General features: G+C 37.2%; 1 protein-coding gene and 1 long non-coding RNA gene across 8 annotated transcripts in view; one reads left to right on the top strand and one right to left on the bottom strand.

Moving 5' to 3' along the window:
* The window catches only part of LOC120788750, a 24,803-nt gene extending 7,080 nt beyond the window's left edge, over positions 1-17,723 (top strand). The window contains exons 2-3 of one of the 2 annotated variants that reach the window (XR_005707292.1): positions 3,910-3,993; positions 17,251-17,723. This is a non-coding gene — a long non-coding RNA (uncharacterized LOC120788750). Of the gene's footprint in view, positions 1-3,909; positions 3,994-4,214; positions 4,307-17,250 lie in introns of those variants that run through there. The other variant, XR_005707291.1, reaches the window with a different exon arrangement.
* The window catches only part of enah (ENAH actin regulator), a 166,372-nt gene continuing 148,812 nt past the window's right edge, over positions 164-17,723 (bottom strand). For 4 of the 6 annotated variants that reach the window (XM_040124785.1, XM_040124784.1, XM_040124787.1 and 1 more), the window contains 9 exons: positions 12,747-13,081; positions 11,981-12,123; positions 11,518-11,566; positions 10,242-10,293; positions 9,844-9,910; positions 8,901-8,948; positions 6,510-6,594; positions 5,348-5,405; positions 164-4,279 (listed from right to left, as the gene is read on the bottom strand). In XM_040124785.1, the coding sequence (XP_039980719.1) occupies positions 4,242-4,279; positions 5,348-5,405; positions 6,510-6,594; positions 8,901-8,948; positions 9,844-9,910; positions 10,242-10,293; positions 11,518-11,566; positions 11,981-12,123; positions 12,747-13,081 (875 nt within the window). In that variant the 3' untranslated portion in view covers positions 164-4,241. The remainder of the gene's footprint in view (positions 4,280-5,347; positions 5,406-6,509; positions 6,595-8,900; positions 8,949-9,843; positions 9,911-10,241; positions 10,294-11,517; positions 11,567-11,980; positions 12,124-12,746; positions 13,082-17,723) is intronic. The other 2 variants (XM_040124786.1, XM_040124790.1) reach the window with 1 other exon arrangement.

The raw sequence follows: 17,723 nt of genomic DNA, 5'->3' as shown, positions 1-17,723 counted from the left end.
ACCCTTGCTCAATTCAATACACTCACTTTTTATTACTACATCCTTACTTGATCTGTAATGACCAGTAGCTTATAATAGTTAATTGATAACTGGTAGCTAATAAACCTTGTTCAAGGTTCAAAAAATTCGTCATCATTTAAAAAAGAAACAACTTCTAGTCTCATATTGTGATTTTTATTTAATTTGCTCAAACAAAACAATATATTAGCATGTAAGAAAGACTAATTAATGTGAGAACAGTATGGTACAATGCAGATGATTAAAGAATTAGTCGGGAAACCCTTCCATGAAACTTGCTTCAGTCAAATTAATATCTGGAAATATTCCTGCAAATTCACAAATTCTTTCAGTTCCTTCAGCAGAAAACTGAGTTTACAGACAAAGACGAATGTTTCCATCAGCAATCTGATATTAACATGGAGCAGACCTCATTGCAGAGGACAAAATAGTTTTTCTTAGAGATTTCCAAGTTTTTTAAAGAAAGATAAGCTGCTGAACACAAACAGTCTCTATGACATTTAAATGGCATGAGGGAACACAGAACACTGCAGCCAGACTCATCTAGACTTCACAAGAGGGCTTGAGGTTTAGAAAAATCATTTCAGAGCAAAGATCATCTTTGAACCCTTAAAGGCCTCATGTCTCAAAGGTTTGATTTTACTTCTGACCTGCAAGAAAAGCAACCTCAGACAAAAACCACATTTATGTAAAAAAAACAAACAAACAAAGAAAAAAAGATCTTGGTGCAAAGATGTTTTCTTGTTGGGGAACAGTACCAAGGTCAATGAACTCTCCCTTCCCATCAAATGACCATGATGAAAAAAAGAAAGACAAAAAAAACAAAACTGCATTTGATCATAATTACAGTCCCCAGATATTATTACAAATCATCTTTTTATCTTTGACATATAAATGCAACTTCTGAACAAGGCACAGACCACATACTGTAGCTTCACAAAGAAAAACTTTTCCTGATCAAAACATTTCACCTGCCATCACATCCAAAGGACTGAATATAGAGGTGGACATCTTTCTGTTTTTAGATCTCTTGACAAAATGATACAAAAATAAGGAAGGCGACTTTGTTGAGGGTGATTATGTTTAGCAGGAGACTGCTGGTTTGAATCCTTTGGTGAGATAGCCATACTGTTGGTGATAGAGGCTTTAAGCAACCGTTGTCAGACTATGTTGGTTTGCTCTGTTGGTTTTGGTCGTAAAGTGCAATCCATGCTATGTAAACACTCAGGTCAAGATGAAAAGATGACACAATTTTATCAACAGAGAGTTAGAGCATGAAATAGACCAGCTGAAGCAAATGTCAAAAACTCTCGTCAAACCAAAGTATTATTTTATCTGTATGTCTAAACTGGAATTGAAAGCAATTTTTTTTTCCACAATTTTTTTTTTTTTAACAAATTTGTCCCAAAGCAAATGACAGAAAATGAGGGGGAAAACAATTTACTCAGTGTTTGTTTCTTTTGTAGCAAATCTATAACATCCAAGCTCTTGAACAGCTGTATTGTATGAAATCCAACAGCCACAGACAACCCCTCATTAACAAACCTTTCAGTAGGATACCAGGTTTAAAAGCTATGCATGATGATAACTCATTAGACAATTCTCTTAATAGTAAATGAAAGGGGCACTCTACATACAGATTTTACATATCAAAAATCAGTCTACATGTTGAGTAATGTTTTCTGTGACTCTGAAAGAGCTTCCTGAACTCTGAAAAATTACACTTATTTTGTCTTGTAGTGATGGGGTTATCGCTGCTTCGGCTTGGCATCTACAAAATTTGATCAGAAACCAGTACAAAGAGTATGTAGTTTGAAAGGCGTGGTTGTTAATCAGGCAAAGAGGGTCTCATGAAAAGAGTTGCATTATGAGAACTGTGGGACCAAGCATTTTTAAAGCTTGACTCAGTCTAGGGACTAAGAGTCTGAATATCTTGGCCTCTGTTTTTGCGCTTTTAACCCTTCTTTTTAAATATTGGTCTATTGCAAGACTCCCAACTTTATAGAAGTTAAATATTAAATCACTGAAGTACCCCTTTAAGTTACAAATACAGTTATTGTTGCAAAGAATGATGACATTAAGGGTATACTTCGGTGATAGCATGCACACTGTACTGCCTTGTAAGTTCTCAGTTCGATGCTTGTAACAATCAAGATACCACAAAATTCATACTGTTCATTCTAAATTACTTAAAGCATAACTTTATAACATTTTTCGGGATATCATATCAACTTAGAATCCTCTGGTAGATCAAAAGGTTGCTATTATGTGCCAAGTTTTCCAGCAGACTCCACTGTAAAGTGACTGTTAAAGAGTCATGAGGTTTGATTGTATTAGTGAGGCTGTCCCTCCCCAGGATCTTATTTGGATACAGAGAACAGAATTGTAACTAACATGGACTTTTATCTGTTACTTCAACATGAAATATTGGAATAACAGCTACAGTTTATTGACACCAGTCTCAGCTCCCAACATATCCCTCTCAGGTTGATTGTACTCAACAAACTCAGCACTGAACTGAAAGAAATGTTGAAACAAAAGATTTTTGGAATAAAGTGACACCTCCCTTCTACATATGTTTAGGGAAAATACAGCTTCTCATTTTAAGGATTTGACATTGGCAGGAGGAAAAGGCAAAGACAATAAGATGAAACAAACACGTCATCAGTAAGCACTGGTGAAAAAGTAAATGGCACATTCATGTCCGTATATGGGCACCATCTCTTACACATTTGGGTTGACCTGTGCACCTTTTAGAAGTTTTACTCTTATAAATGCTGTAAATTAAACAATAAAAATCAGTTCAACTCCAATTTGGCTAAGGATACAGTATCCTTGGATTTTATAGGAAAAAAATCCAAAATAAAAAAGGAGATTATTATGATCGAGAAATTCCATGAAATCGTGTCTTACAGTGTTGTACTGATCTTCTTTCATGTCAGCCTTCAGTTTCACAGAAAATCTGCAATACAGTTGACAGGAGGTGGTGTAGTGTCACACAGTAAAGTTGGCCAACAAGGGCTCAGGAGGGCCAAAAAGGACAGACAAACAATGAAATATGTTTGGTAGTATTGGGACTTGGGAAGTTGGGTCTTAAAATAGATGCTACACTTATTGCTTGTAATAAAACTTGTGACAGTTAATACAGTTTCGTGGCAGACTTGTGACCTTCACCTTATAAAGAACACAACCGTACATACACTAAACAGAGTACCTAAATATGACAAACATGACAGAGACTGACAGAGAAAGGGGGAGAGAGTCTTCAAATCAAAAAGTACAGGAAGGAAGTCATTTCTATCTACATGTCTGTTCATGGTCAACTAGCATGACAGTGAAATGTCTCCACAGAGTGCTCACTTCAGGAGGGAAACGGCACACCTGATTATGATTCCACAGATGAAGAGAAAGACATGAGAGCTTCCTGTTTAAATACTGGATTATTGAGCTACCTTATATGGCCATTGATCTACACTGAAACAGACATGGTTGATAGATATGTTTTTTTCTAAATAACTTTTTCTCTCTTTTATACATGTTCAGGTTAAAATAGTATTTTAGGAAGACAAGCTTTACAGTGTCCTGCAGCGGTGGATTTCACCAGAAACTGTCCCCCATAGACACTCACTCACCCAAACACGCACGCAAGCACGCTACCCCTATGGCATTATGGGAGAAAAAAAAAAAATTCCATCCCCACCTTCTTCCAGTCGCCAAACTCACTTAATAAAACATGCCTTTTGATAGTAAATCACAAGAGTTCTGATTCTTAGCATCAATGTTGCTGTTCACTTATGCGACAATAGTTAATACAGTATCATCAAAGAGGTCAATATTATTATATAAGAAAGAGAAATCATCTTTGCATAAAGACTTTTGCTTCTCTTTCAGACCTTGCACTGTCCCCCAGGATGAGATGCCCACAGCTGGATTGAAGGGGGGTGCAGGAACACAAGACTCTGCAGAATGGATTCTGTGAGTCACAGCTATCAGTTACAAGCTTTCCACCACTACCCTGTCCATTGTTGTTTTGTCCAATGCTGCTCCACCCCAAGTAAAGTCCTCTCTCAGTATTAATATGATTATATGAATATTGTCATCATTACCGTCTCCACCGTTTGTTGCTGTTGTATTCTGCTGTTGTTTTGTCATGTCTTAAATTGACCGTGGTTATCTGTTGGGTCATGTGGATGTAGATGTTCTGAACATCAAGTTTGGATCCTCTATGCCGTGCTGGACTTGCCCAGCTCCTCCCTGATTGCTGAGGAAACAAAATGAAAGACAGACGTGTGTATGTGAGAATAACGGAGTTATTTTTAACCTGAGCTGACCCTCATCTCAAGTCTCAAACTGTTTTGTAGAATGTTGCAGTAATGTGCATTGATAATGACAAATCCATTATATTTGAAGCCTTTATGAAATAATACTTCTTTGGCATCATTCTGCAGTTCGCTTTCATAATATTGTATACAGTGCTGCCACTGATGGCTTGGAGTCAGATTCCAACGATAACGTTGTTGGAAGTAGTGTGTATTACAATTAAGAAGCTGCAGCTATAGGAACGATAGATTCACAGACAATGTTTAGTTAATTTACTGAAAAATTAGTATATATTGTTCTATTCAATTCTAGGACTATTGACTATTGTCTTTTCAGAAACAATGTCCCGTTTAGGCTGGATAATCGACAACCCACACTGTGAAGTTTACCTTTGGAAGTACTTTCTATTGAAAAGGACCCGATGAAAACTTCTGACACTGAGGTCTGTGGTTTATCAAAAAATAAGCAAGGACATTGTTTCTGGCAAGAGATGTCACTGTTAAATATACTTGAGCTCTAGTGACAGTGAAATCCCTCCAAAAAAGGTTGGACCAGCTTTGTACCACACTACTCAAGTACACTGGGGTCTGTTTAGTGGTGTGTATGCATGTGAAAAAGTTGTCTGTAGCTTGTTCTCATAAACAAAACCACATTCTGTGTTACTATTAAAGTTATGAGTCTTTATACCTTTGATGCCAAAAAATGAAGTACTATATGTTTTTGAGAAGAGACTATATATTATTATTTATTATTTCACTTCCTGTCTTCAGCCAACATTTCAGGTTTAAATATACTAAACCTATATACTAAACCAGAAAATATAAGTAATCAAACAATGCCCAATGGAAAAAAGGAAGAAAAGAAAAAAGAAAGAAAAGAAAGAGTTGCTGTTTTTTAGTGTTTGATGTGTAGATTCACTACTAGAAAGACTTCTGAAAGCTTTACTGGTCTTTCTGCAGGATGACTGAAGTATGTGTGAATAGAGAGCACAGGTTTCAATGACAATTACCATCAATGAGCTCTTCTTTTAGCTTCGACAACTCCTTCCTCATCTCATCCAGAATGTCCTAAAAAATAAACAATACAATGTCACATTTTCAATTGTGAAAAATGTCATTAGATCTTAGAGAGACTTTTGCCACCTTTCATTTCTAACTCCCATTCCCTGGGGAGAAGAGATGTTAACTCACAGCTTCCTTTAGCTATCCTTTTTGGATTTAGTTAGGTGGACGTACTGCCAACTGGCAAAGGGATATTCTTTGTTTACTTTAGAATGTAGCTAATCCGTGTGCAAGGAATCCCTGTAAATCTGTAGGATTTACTTAATGATGGAAAGATGTAAACACATTTACTGAGAGAGTTTATGGATAATTAGTATTATGAGCCTTACGTTTGAGCTATGATCTTTTGTTTTCAAAACACAATGAATCAGAAAATGATAATGACAGTGAGTTTATTTGTGGGTTTATAGGGTGACATCTGTTTTACAGTCATGTAGATAGACCACTGTAGTGACAGATAGGCAGGACTCTGAGAGACTCTGTACTTATCTAACAGGCTCATTCATGCAGGTCAAAGGGAGAAGCTGCCTTATAACAAAATGGTCACTGTGCACAACCACGCTGTTTTACTAGTAAGAGGGCTGTATAATTAGTAATGGAAAAAAAGACTGACCAATGGAAATCCCTCTGCCAGTCTAGGTTATGCTTGAGATAATTTATTTTAGTATTATATACAAATATGAACTCACAATCTTGAAACAGAATTACATAAAGACCTCACATAATTTAGGGATTTAGGCATTTTGTGTAACATATGAGCACAAAAAAAATATGTTTCGGACAAACTCATTGATAAAATGAGGACTATCTGTGGATGTAATTGAATGCAACGGTCTCCATTCTGAGTAACTACAGTAGTTTCTGAATATGCTCCCAAAATGCTATCAGTAACAATGAATAAAATGATGTTTCTGAACCAAAGAAATAAGGTGCAGAGAAACTTTGTCAAAAAAGTTTTTGTAACAAAAAGTTGTATATCAATGAGGAAAATATATTTTGTCACATACTGACACAAACAGGCACTAGCATTATATGTACCCACTATAATGTACTGTGATGAAATAAGAGACATGGCTTGTTTGTGAGACATGGTTCTAAGTGTTTTTATACCTGTTTCAATCTATCATAGTCAACAGCTTCTGTTGGCACACCGTTGGAACTTAAGGATGCAGTAGGTGTAGGAGTGGATTTAGGTCTGCAAGAAGAGACAAAGAAAGATAGAGAAAAAGAGCCAGGAATGAGGTAAAAAAACCCCCCAAAAAAACAGGATGGTCAAAGACCAACAGAAGTTGCTCCATTATTTTCAAGTACATCAAATCAATGCACAGTTGGATATATCACCCAAACTGTGCATGTACAATTCCTTTGCCTCTTATTTTTATATCGCCATTAGAAGATAATGTAACAATGTGACCAATGGATGTAGTAAACATATGAGACACAAGATATCAACAGCATTTGCTGGATGGCAATCTGTCAAGTCTGGTCTGCTTCCTGTTAGGCCGATGTACTGTGTAATGTTGTATGTTTCAACATTTTATGCTGTACAGCCTTTAACAGAAAAGAACGATGATCTTCATCACACCCAGTAAAGCTCTTTCCTCAATTTATTAGTTAGTTGCTGTTGCATCTAATGGCACAAACCTTTGGAATTTTCTAATTTCTTCAGTTAATGTCTCATGACTTGGTATAAAATGTTTACACAAAAAACAAGAAAAACTGCAGTAAGGAACCAAATCCTGGTTGAAACATGCACACACATTTGGGGAGTGCACTTACCTAGACATGCATGTAAACACACACAAATGCAAACACACATACAGTTCACAGGAGCCTATGAGATTTAAGGACTCTAGGACAAAAAATCCTGTCATGAAGTTAGATATCTGTAGTTCAACACATTCACTCCCATGTCAAGAAATGATCCTATAGTAAAGTAAATGCCCATGTATAATTAATTTCAAATTTTCGTCAAAGAGACATTTGACATCTGAAAACAACCTAACCTTTTTTTTTTAAGCTCACATCTTTCAATGAAAGGCACAACCTATTAACAGCTCAGCCTCCTGGGACCTTTTGTCTTCTTATATATCTGAGGAAAAGCAACAAGCCAGGACGATGCCAACAATTATTAAAAGACCACACAGCTGCAGATACACTGAGAGAGCTTTTTACTCTATGTGAGAGTCTTCGGGAAAAAATTCACTGAGCAGCCAATCACTTCCAAAAGAGGAAGTGTGACAGGAAGGAGAAGTGAAAGAAAAGGAAAAAAACTCGGCAACAAGTCTTTAGTAGCTGTGGGTTAGAAATACTGTACTTCATCGGCAGATGGAAATTATGTCAGCAGTCCTTAAGTTTTATTTTTTTGGGGTGTTTCCAGTGTAAAGCTAATGTACATAGAACAGACCAAAAGAAACAGAAGAGGTGATAAATACTTTAGATTCAGTGTAGTACTTTTTACACTCAGTCCAATAAGATTTTGTTACAATGTCCATACCTTTGACAATACTTAAACAGGGAAAAATTGTATTGTTTTATTTGTTCAGTCTGATGTATATATATAAGTTTAGATTTGATAGTCATCTATACCTAGAGAAATTGATAAATTTTAAATTGAGTTTTATTTAACAGTTCAAAAGAAGTTTGGCACATTGTCATGAATGCTACTCTTTGCATGTTAATGTAACTTCATGCTGAACAAAGGACAATGATTGGTGGCTTGCTGGCACCCTTTTTTTTTTTTGCCAAATTACACATCAACATTTTCAGCTACAGAGATGTTTTCACAAACCCTAACAATGTAATACTCAGACATTCATTTTGAATATTTCAATTTTTGAAATTGTAAATTACTGTAAAAACTTAATTTCAGATATACACCACAGCAGGGAGTCTGCTGAACTTGGGCCACATATTAAAGTCAATTTTAATAAGTTGGAATCAAAAACGCCCATCTGGTCTTCTCTCTTCTACATGTGTGTGCACACACACTTACACACACAGTAGGGCCTTATCTGTGAGAGCTTACTGGATCTGTTCTGGCTCTACAGTGATAGTACTGTGCCAAGTCTACTTTGCACTGGGTGGACACTAATTTTTGTGTTTGTGTGTATGATAGGGTGGGTGCATTAGCATGTGATCCACACATAAGGATTTTCTTGTTTTGAAGGGGAAAAAAGGTTTTGAGGGCTGAACAGCATGCAAAAACAATAACTAGATTAAAATAGAAATCCATCATCCAGACAATGACGGGTTTAGAATCCACATAACATATTGTAACAAATGGCATGTTTCAAACAATAGACACACAGAGCTGGCTCCTGCAGTCTAATTAATTTGGAACACAAAGACAATACAAAGTTCATTCCAAAGGTTTCACCCAAACATTTAAAATTAACTAAAGAAAACAACAACACGTCGATCACGGCAAACATCAATGAAAAAAATGAGACTGTTATAAAGAAAAGATTTCTCAAACTCTCCACTGCCTTTTCTCTATACCTGTTGGAAGAATCTGCTCCCATGGGATATCTCCACGGAGACTCTCGTCTGTGTGAGCAGCAGAGACACTGACTTTACAAATTACAGCTTAGTATCTATCTATGTACGGTATGTCCCCAGCCTAATGAGATGGCTTTGGGTCAAGGCTGTATCTGTTCATGACACCCATTTAGCTTCAAGTTTGCTCACAAGTCTAATTGGAAGAGATTATCATACACTAATTTTAACACTTCCATGGAATTTGATGTAAAAGAATGCTATTGAACATTTGGCACTGTTCGATCTAAGTATCTTTTAGTGCTACAGGCAAGTAAGATCCATTAAGAGAAGTATTAAGATGTATTGAAGGCTATATGTGAAAACTGATGTTTTTTTAAGTCCTTAACCCCACCGTAGCTACCCAAAAAGCAGTGTCTGAGGAGCAAAAGAGATGACTTAGCAACAACCACGTATCAATGAACTAATGGCGCATTTATGTCCTTAGGAGGTGTAAAATCACCTATATTTTGAATACATATACAAAAATCAGGAGCCTTGATAACTGCTTTGGTAATTTGATACTCCCCTATTCATCTCCTTTCTTGCTCATTCACACACACCTCAGCAGTAAGCTGGGTGTCTGACGTACATTCAACATGCACATTAAGGCGACATAAGCTTTAGTGATGTTAGCCAGCACTGAACGGCTCCAGCAGTGCACCATGCTAAAGTTAGCTGATGCTAATGCTCCAATATGTCCCCATGGTTTATTTTACTAGGAAAGAAACTAGTAGCATATCTATTCATATAGGAAATAAACACAAATAATGGGGCATATAAAATATACTATGAACCCTGATAATTAAACTTTTAAACCATTTTAGGATATAAAATGTACTTTAAGTGCAACAATACACAATATGACACAGTGTAAGAGAAGCAGAGAGGTGGGCAAATACTGTACCTTCCAATAACTGGAGATTTGCTACCATTCATGGTGTTTGTTCTTTCCCATGGCTTCCTGGGCATGTCTGGAGATAGAAACAAACCACATAAGAAATATGAGAATCAAACTCTTTTTACCATGTGACAAGACGTTCACCTGTTCATTAAAGTACATTATTTTATAATCCTGTAATCATCACAGAAAAAAGCAAACAAAATGACTTCCAATAACTGTAAAACAGCAGATATGTGTGTGATGCCAGAGCATGAAAATCCAAAAAGAAACGTAACTGGTGTAATACTAAATTGAATTCTCATCGCCTGTGTTAGGAAGATGCATATTAATTGCTGTTGCTCTGTTGCTGGTGGCTCCCCTCAGTCTTCAGAGTTTGACTGCCAGTTCCTTCTGACACTTACCTGGTGTGCTACAGGCTGACATTTTAGGGGTTGTGTTTATTTCGCCCTCCTCCTATTGGACAGACAGAAACATGGTTCAAATGTCAAAGATGAGTCAAACTCAGAGGATCACCGATGTGATAATTGGAAAGAGCTGCTTCAAAGGAGCAACAGATATCAAACAAGAGATGGCAACAGACAGTCAGGAGGAGGGTATTAAAGCATCTTTCTTTTGTCTGTGTTTCACTAGTAAGATCAAGGCCACCTTTCAGCTCTATTTTAATTTAAACTTAAAACACCAGAGATGAAGACAAAACTGCCCCTGCATGTTTATCAAATGCTGTGAAATAATAAATAAAGGGGCAGACAATGCTCTTGATAACGCTGCCCACTTTTCCATGCTTACATTTCTTCTTATTGAGGTGTAAATTGTGAATGTGCGAATGTTCCTGTCATATGAGGGTCAGCATATTTGATTTGTGATAACATGTAGTATAACTAAGCAGTTGACTCAGCAATTGTTTCCTTTTGGATGGATTATGCTTTCTCAGATGCTAGAAGACTTATAATGTGAAACATCGGTGCAGAAATTGTTGAGTTTCATTTACATTAGCTTAAAGCCAATCGAAAAAACAGCAGAGTGGAAGCAACTGGAATTAATTAGCGAGTGAAAACAGCATTTCTGTTGGAGAAGATAAATTCAGAGTAACAGAGTGGTGAGAGAGCAGCAGTGTAGTGTGTGTGACATGACTCCGTCGTTCTGCTGATGGAATAAGCCATGTAAAAATGTAAATTATACTGACTTTATCAAGACAACCGGTAAAGTGTTGATTTTTGCATTAACATCAAATAGCATACATAGCATATGAAAATTGGAGCAGATCAGACACAGGGAAACAATATAATACAATATAGTTATAGATCGCAAATAAAGGCTAATACAGTAAAAGCCTGTTTTAAATAAAGGCCTGGTTTCTTTGTAGTTCAGGTAAGTATTTGATACTTTATAGTATCTGACAGTAGGGATTTCCAGACTGGAATATGGTACACAACATCCATCCAAGGTATGCAGGCTATCACCCAGATAAAGCAATGAGGGATTGAGGAGTCAATTCAGGCAGAATACAGTGCACCCTGTACAGCCTGGACACACTGAAGAAACCATGTGTATTATCACACACAGGAGCTATTGTGTGGTTAAGTGGGGGAGGGAAAGTAATAATGACATTTTGGACCTAAAACAAGCTATACATATGGCATACATGGAGTAAAACAGAGCTTCACTGATGATACTTACTGATCTCTGGTCAGGTTCAGGTGATGAGCCCTTCTCTGCTATTTTTCTCCTGTAAGATATAGAGCCCATGTTTAGTGTTGAAAAATAATAACATGCTTTTGATGTTAATATCATAAACGACAGATTCCAACAATTCTTTTTCTTAATTCTTCCTGAACTCCAGATTTAAAAAACCTAAATTCAGATCGCCCTAATTTCTACAGTTATTCTTCTTCGACAGAAACAGAATGCATTTAAATTAGGATTTTACTATAAATCAACTCATAATATTGAAGAATACTGGGAGATTGAAGAGTGCATTAATTTATTCTTCAGAAGGTGTAACGAAATCCATTGTGACCAACATTTTGATTAGCTAAATGATAGGCATATACAATATATTGACTCGGTTGCGTTTTACATTTCTGTACATAGTATGTCTGAAAGATGCGGAATATAACAATGATATGTGATGTGACACTACCTCCTGGCCAACAGGGCACTCATCTCCTCCATAAGCCCCCCTCCTCCAGCCAGAGGGCCATTGCCTCTGGCTTCAGATTTGGCCCCTGCAGCCCCTCCAGCCCCCGACATGGCTGCTGCCAGAGTTGCCCCTGCATCGTCACACTAAAGAGACGCAAGCAACATCTACAGTGAAATACAAATGAATGTAACAAGTTCTTTACAATAGAAGGGAAGTAACTCTATTTTGAGAATAAAACAACAACTGAAAATGTATTGTTGGTCTTTATATCAAAATAGCCACAAATATAAAAAAACACAATGTTTTTTGTCAAATTTGTAGTTGATTCGTGTATTTTTCCATGTTAATCAAACAAGCAGTCGTGCATTGTCTGTCAGGAACACTGTCCGCATTATATATAAATCTCCTCTGAGTCTGAGATGAGATGTGACAGATGATGACTATATGTGTGAGAGATCATGCATGAACTTGGTGTGTGTGCATGAACGTTTCAGTGACAGTGATTCTGTATGATAATATATGAAGATTATTGTAGAGTGCTGTGTTGTGTATCAATAGTGTTTCTGACAAGTCAGTATTCCACTAAAAAAAGAAAAGGACACTTAGACTGATAGAAAAATATAATTTGGTATGTGTGTATGCAGCTAATTACCTTAATAGTGCTTTTATGTACTATATGTTGTATGGTTCAGTTACGAAGAGCCATATGAGTTTAGACATGGGATGTCAAGCCTTCCATTGATCAAATGACCAATCAAGCGCTTACCCTTGGCACTTTGCGCAGCTTGGCCCCAGCGAGGGCGGCGGCCAGGCCTGAGACGGGGCGGTCCTCTGTAGGAGAGAACAATCCGGCAGGAAGGGGAGGTGCCGGAGGAGGGAGTGGGGCTCCAGGAGGAGGAGGTGGACCTGGTGGAGGGGGGGGCGTCCCACAAGGAGTCAATGTAGGAGGGAGTGGAGGAGGCGGGGGTGGAGGAGGGTGGATGGCCTGGGTGGTGGGGGTGGCAGCCAGGGGGGCATTCGCAGAGGTCACAGTGGAGCTGGGTGGCAGGGGTGGAGGTGGAGGAGGAGTGTGGGTTGTCAACCCCGGGGTCTGAACCAAATCTGTTGGGTGGAGGGAATAAACATTGGAGGGCAAAGACATGGGGAAGGAAAACTGAGTTCAACTCTCATTTTTCAGAACAACATCACAGAGCAAAAACCTGTTGATGTCAGGCTCAGTGTAGACTTTAAGAAAATAATATTCATTATCTATCTTAAATCTGAAAAAGGCTCTACCTGTTCACTATAAAATATAAATTAGAGAAATGTTTTTAAACTGGATTAGGATTAATCCATGACTTTGAAACCAGCTCACTAACTTTCCATATACACTCACCAACAACTTTATTAGGAAAACCTTACTAATACTGGAAAGGGCCTCCCTTTGCTCTCGATATGTCCTCAATTCTTCATGCCATGGATTCCAAAAGATGTTGGAAACATTGCTTTGAGATTCTGGTCCATCTTGGCATGATTGCGTCACATAATTTCGTAGCATGAAGATCTGCTGCATATTCATGCTGTGAATCTCTTATTCTACCAAATCTCAAAGGTGTTCTATTGGGTTCAGATCTGGTGACTGGGGAGGCCACTGAAGTACACTGAACTCAATGTCATGTTCATGAATCCAGTCTAGGACAACTTTTCCTTTGTGACATGGTGCATTATCATGCTGGAAGTAGCCATTTGAAGATGGTTAAATTTAGGCCATAAAGGGACGCACATCATCAGCAGCAATACTCAGATAGGCTGTGGCATACAAATGATGATTGATTGGTATTGAGGGGCCCAAGGTGTACCAATGAAACATCTTTCACACAATTACATCCCCACCACCAGCCTGGACTGTTGACACAAAGCAGGTTGGCTCCATGGATTCATACTGAGATCATGTTTTTTCCCCACTCTGATGTTTGATGTGAACATTAACTGAAGCTCCTGTCCTTTATCTGCATGATTGTATGCATTACACTGGTGCCATGTTATTGGCTGATTGGATAATGGCATGAATAAGCATGTGTACAGGTATTCATAATGAAGTTCTCGGTGAGTGTATAGAATGTGCAGAATAGTGTGCAGAATTCAGGGCAGCATAGACTGATTTTACATTTGAAAACATTTTTAAATATTTTTTACATTCCTCGTCAAATGCTCTTTTGCCATTATTGTCACTGCAATAAACAATTTGACAAACCTGCTAAAAGTACAGCAGCATTAAAAAATGTGTCAGCCTGAATAATTCTTTGTCAGGTTACATCAACAGGTTACACCATTGTCATATCTGTAGAGCAGTTAGTAGATATAATTTTCAAATGAAATAGAACATGGAATACAAATATTAGGTATGACAGCATGCCACATCATATCAGAGCAAATGTTACTATCAACATGCAGCTTTAGTGAGTAGTGACTAGATTTATGGTTTGAAGAAGGGCTGAGCAACATGGAAAAGGGGTAAGTTATGCACCAAAATTCCTTTTCATTGTTATAAACATAGCCGAGATAAAGTAATTGACATTGAGAATTAAATCAACAAAACGTACTTTTTGGCGTAATGACACACACACACATACACACACACACACACACACACACACACACACACACACACACACACACACACACACACACACACACACACACACACACACACACACACACACACACACACACACAAACACACAATGACACATTCATAATAAAACATAATGACAAAAAGACAATAAACAGAGGAACAGCAGTTGTATTTTGGTCAATACCATCTGTCTGTATGTGATAAAAGCCATAACTCATTGTTTGCCAAAAGATAATCAAAATTGAAATTAAGTAAGTATGAACTATTTTTCTCTAAAAAATAAAGTTTATGTTTATTTCATGTACAATGATTAGAACAATAATAATTTTGATCACAGCACAGGCCTAAATTCATGATCCATGAGGGAATGTGAACATGTAATCAATATTAAACCAGCAGTCCTGTCCCTTCACGCCAATTTCACCATTTTGATGATCACAGAGGTCAAAGGTCATTAAAACTCCTCCTGCAGCTAATAAGAGAAAAGCCCAGGGATAAAGGTCAGTGAAGCAGCCGATTTTTGCATATGAATGCAAAAACTAGAGTTTTAAGGCAAATGAACATGAGTAAGTCAAAGGCTGAACTAGGAACAACTGAGTTTAATTTTTTTATCACAGAAAATATTAATGCAATTCTCATAAATTGAGACAAAAGCTAATATGGTGGATATTTCAAGTGACCTCTTTGTTGTTGTTTTCACATTTAGTGACATAACCAATCACCAAAGGATCAGGATGTGTAAATGCACATCAAATTGAAAATATACAATTACCCTAAGGAGAACTGATTAAATTAAGTGATTTAATGGCAAGCATACATGTCCCCAAGCCATTTAAAATACCAATTTAAGTGTAAATTTCAGTTCTATTAAAATTTTATGAATGAAACTTGAGATGGAAGCGCACTGAAACAGTATTTAAGCAAATCAGTTGCAATAATGTAGAACAATTTGATGGGAATACAAATTTGACTTGGAATAGGATAGTCAGTGATCCACTGCTAATATCTCATACACAGAGAGCATCCTGCTGTGACCAGATAAAGTTGGACTGACTGCACAGTGAAGTGGCAAATGAGGGTCAATCAAATGGTGAAATCATAAGATCAGCACAGTGGTGGAAAAAAAACGCTGAACTTTGGTTGAGAAATGGATTGATGAAAGAAAAAACAAATCAATCAAGAAATTAAAGAGGCAGTCATTCTATGCAGACTTCAGTCAGTGATCTGTATCCACCTAATAATAGATTCCTATCAAAGAGACAGAATGCCATGCTGAAGGACCAGACACGTTTCATATCCAATGGACAGTCAGCCAGCAAGTTCTTTAAAGAGCAAGCACATAGACATAAAAGGAGTTTATGTGAAGACTGACAAAGAAGTTAGACAGGCCTGGGCAACAGTGACTACTACACCATGAGATCCCACAGTAGTCACCATAGTAGCAGTTTTAATGTCAGAAATGAAAAGTCACTTGATAGATTAAATCTGGAGTCAGGTTACAACACCAAGTGCTGACACTTTCCTTAAGAGAAAGGAAACACTCCTCTGAAATCAGCCTGTATTATGGGACTCACTTAGTGATGTGGCCAGTTCAGTACTGTTAGCCTGAAATTTGTTTCTACATGGACAATTTAAGTAAAATATTACTCAAAAATATTTAGTTTGATTGCGTTACTTTACCAATCTTAGTATATTGTACTATTATGAATGGATAATTGTTTCACTAGCATATTTGATTTAAAAGACTACACTTGAATACATAGATCCATTTTAAAACCAGGACCACACCTCCTAATTATCACTGCAGCCCTTTGCCAGCTTTTAATTGGCTAATTCACTCAACTTGCTTGCTTTTCATGTCGTCCATCTGTATCTCACCAAAGGCGCCTTCTCCTCAGTAGTGGATCAGTTATGTTGAATAGCCGATCTATAAAAAAAACTGCTATTTTCTCTGTTTAAACTTTTTTACCATCATTAGATGATTATGGACTAATTTGACTGATGCCTACCAGGAAGTTATGCAAGCTATGCTATTTCTCCCTTCATCTTTTTTCATATCATTAAATTTTGCAAGTTCAGGCTTAATTGACAAATTGTTTCAGAATTACTTGAGTTTAAATTTGAATGTGACTATATGACATTCTGAAATTAATATCAAAATATTTAAAACAGTGCTTTTTTAGTAAGAAGGAAGAATTTTTTGATGTTGATTTGTTCTTTCCAAGCCTGATGAACATCTTTAAGAAGCAAGGTTGCATCGGTCAAGCCTTCATACTTCAGCAGACAAAAGTATGTACATTTTTCTTGTGGCTATTGTTGGATGGGCTGAGGTAATCATAAGTTAATGTGGACCAATTTTACGAAGTTTGAGGTGTATTCTCTGCCTTGCAGAGGACTGCGCCAACAGAAATCAGATGACCTGTTTCAGAGGGGCATTCTTTCATTTCTGGGGAAGGTGCTTTAACTTTTAGAAGAGTACCTCAGTGACTAACTTTTATCTTACTTTCCATTTTAAGATATTAATGTAAACAATGAATGTCATATAAGTGATTCCAGATTGTGCAAACAAATCATTGGCTCACCAGTAAAATGAGAGTACTACTTAACAGTTAACATTTAACTGGCAATTTCTTTCTTTTCTATCACACTCTGTAAGGATACTGATGATGAGAACACCTTCATAGGCATTCATGTTGGAATCCTCTGCCTTCAACAAGATATGGCCAAAAGCCTGACCTCTCCTCACCTGAACCCATCAAAAGCAGAGATCGTCTTGGAAGACAGTGTTGTATTTAGGGCAATGTACCTCCAATGAACTGCACCTGGAGTAGCCAGAGTGCATCAAAAACATTTTAACTTTTTTCAGTGCATGAGGCTGAACCTTGGTAGAGGTTACCTGATACCCAAAATTCAAAATCTATAAAATCAACTTCCAAGTGCAGGACAAGCCTGCTCTGACATGAAATATAAAGGTAATATTTTAGGATGATACACTCAATGTTTTGTATGAATATGTCAACAAAAAATTGTGTTTTATTGCTGTTATGTTATTGTAAATAAAATTTTGATACATGCACTGTATTGTGTTTATTAGTAAAGAAGACACATGATGAGTTTTCTCAACTTAAA

This window comes from Xiphias gladius, chromosome 4 (assembly GCF_016859285.1).
Source record: "Xiphias gladius isolate SHS-SW01 ecotype Sanya breed wild chromosome 4, ASM1685928v1, whole genome shotgun sequence".
Lineage (NCBI taxonomy): Eukaryota > Metazoa > Chordata > Actinopteri > Istiophoriformes > Xiphiidae > Xiphias > Xiphias gladius.
Note: the sequence above shows the minus strand (reverse complement) of the source record. Positions and strands in the feature narration are given on the sequence as shown.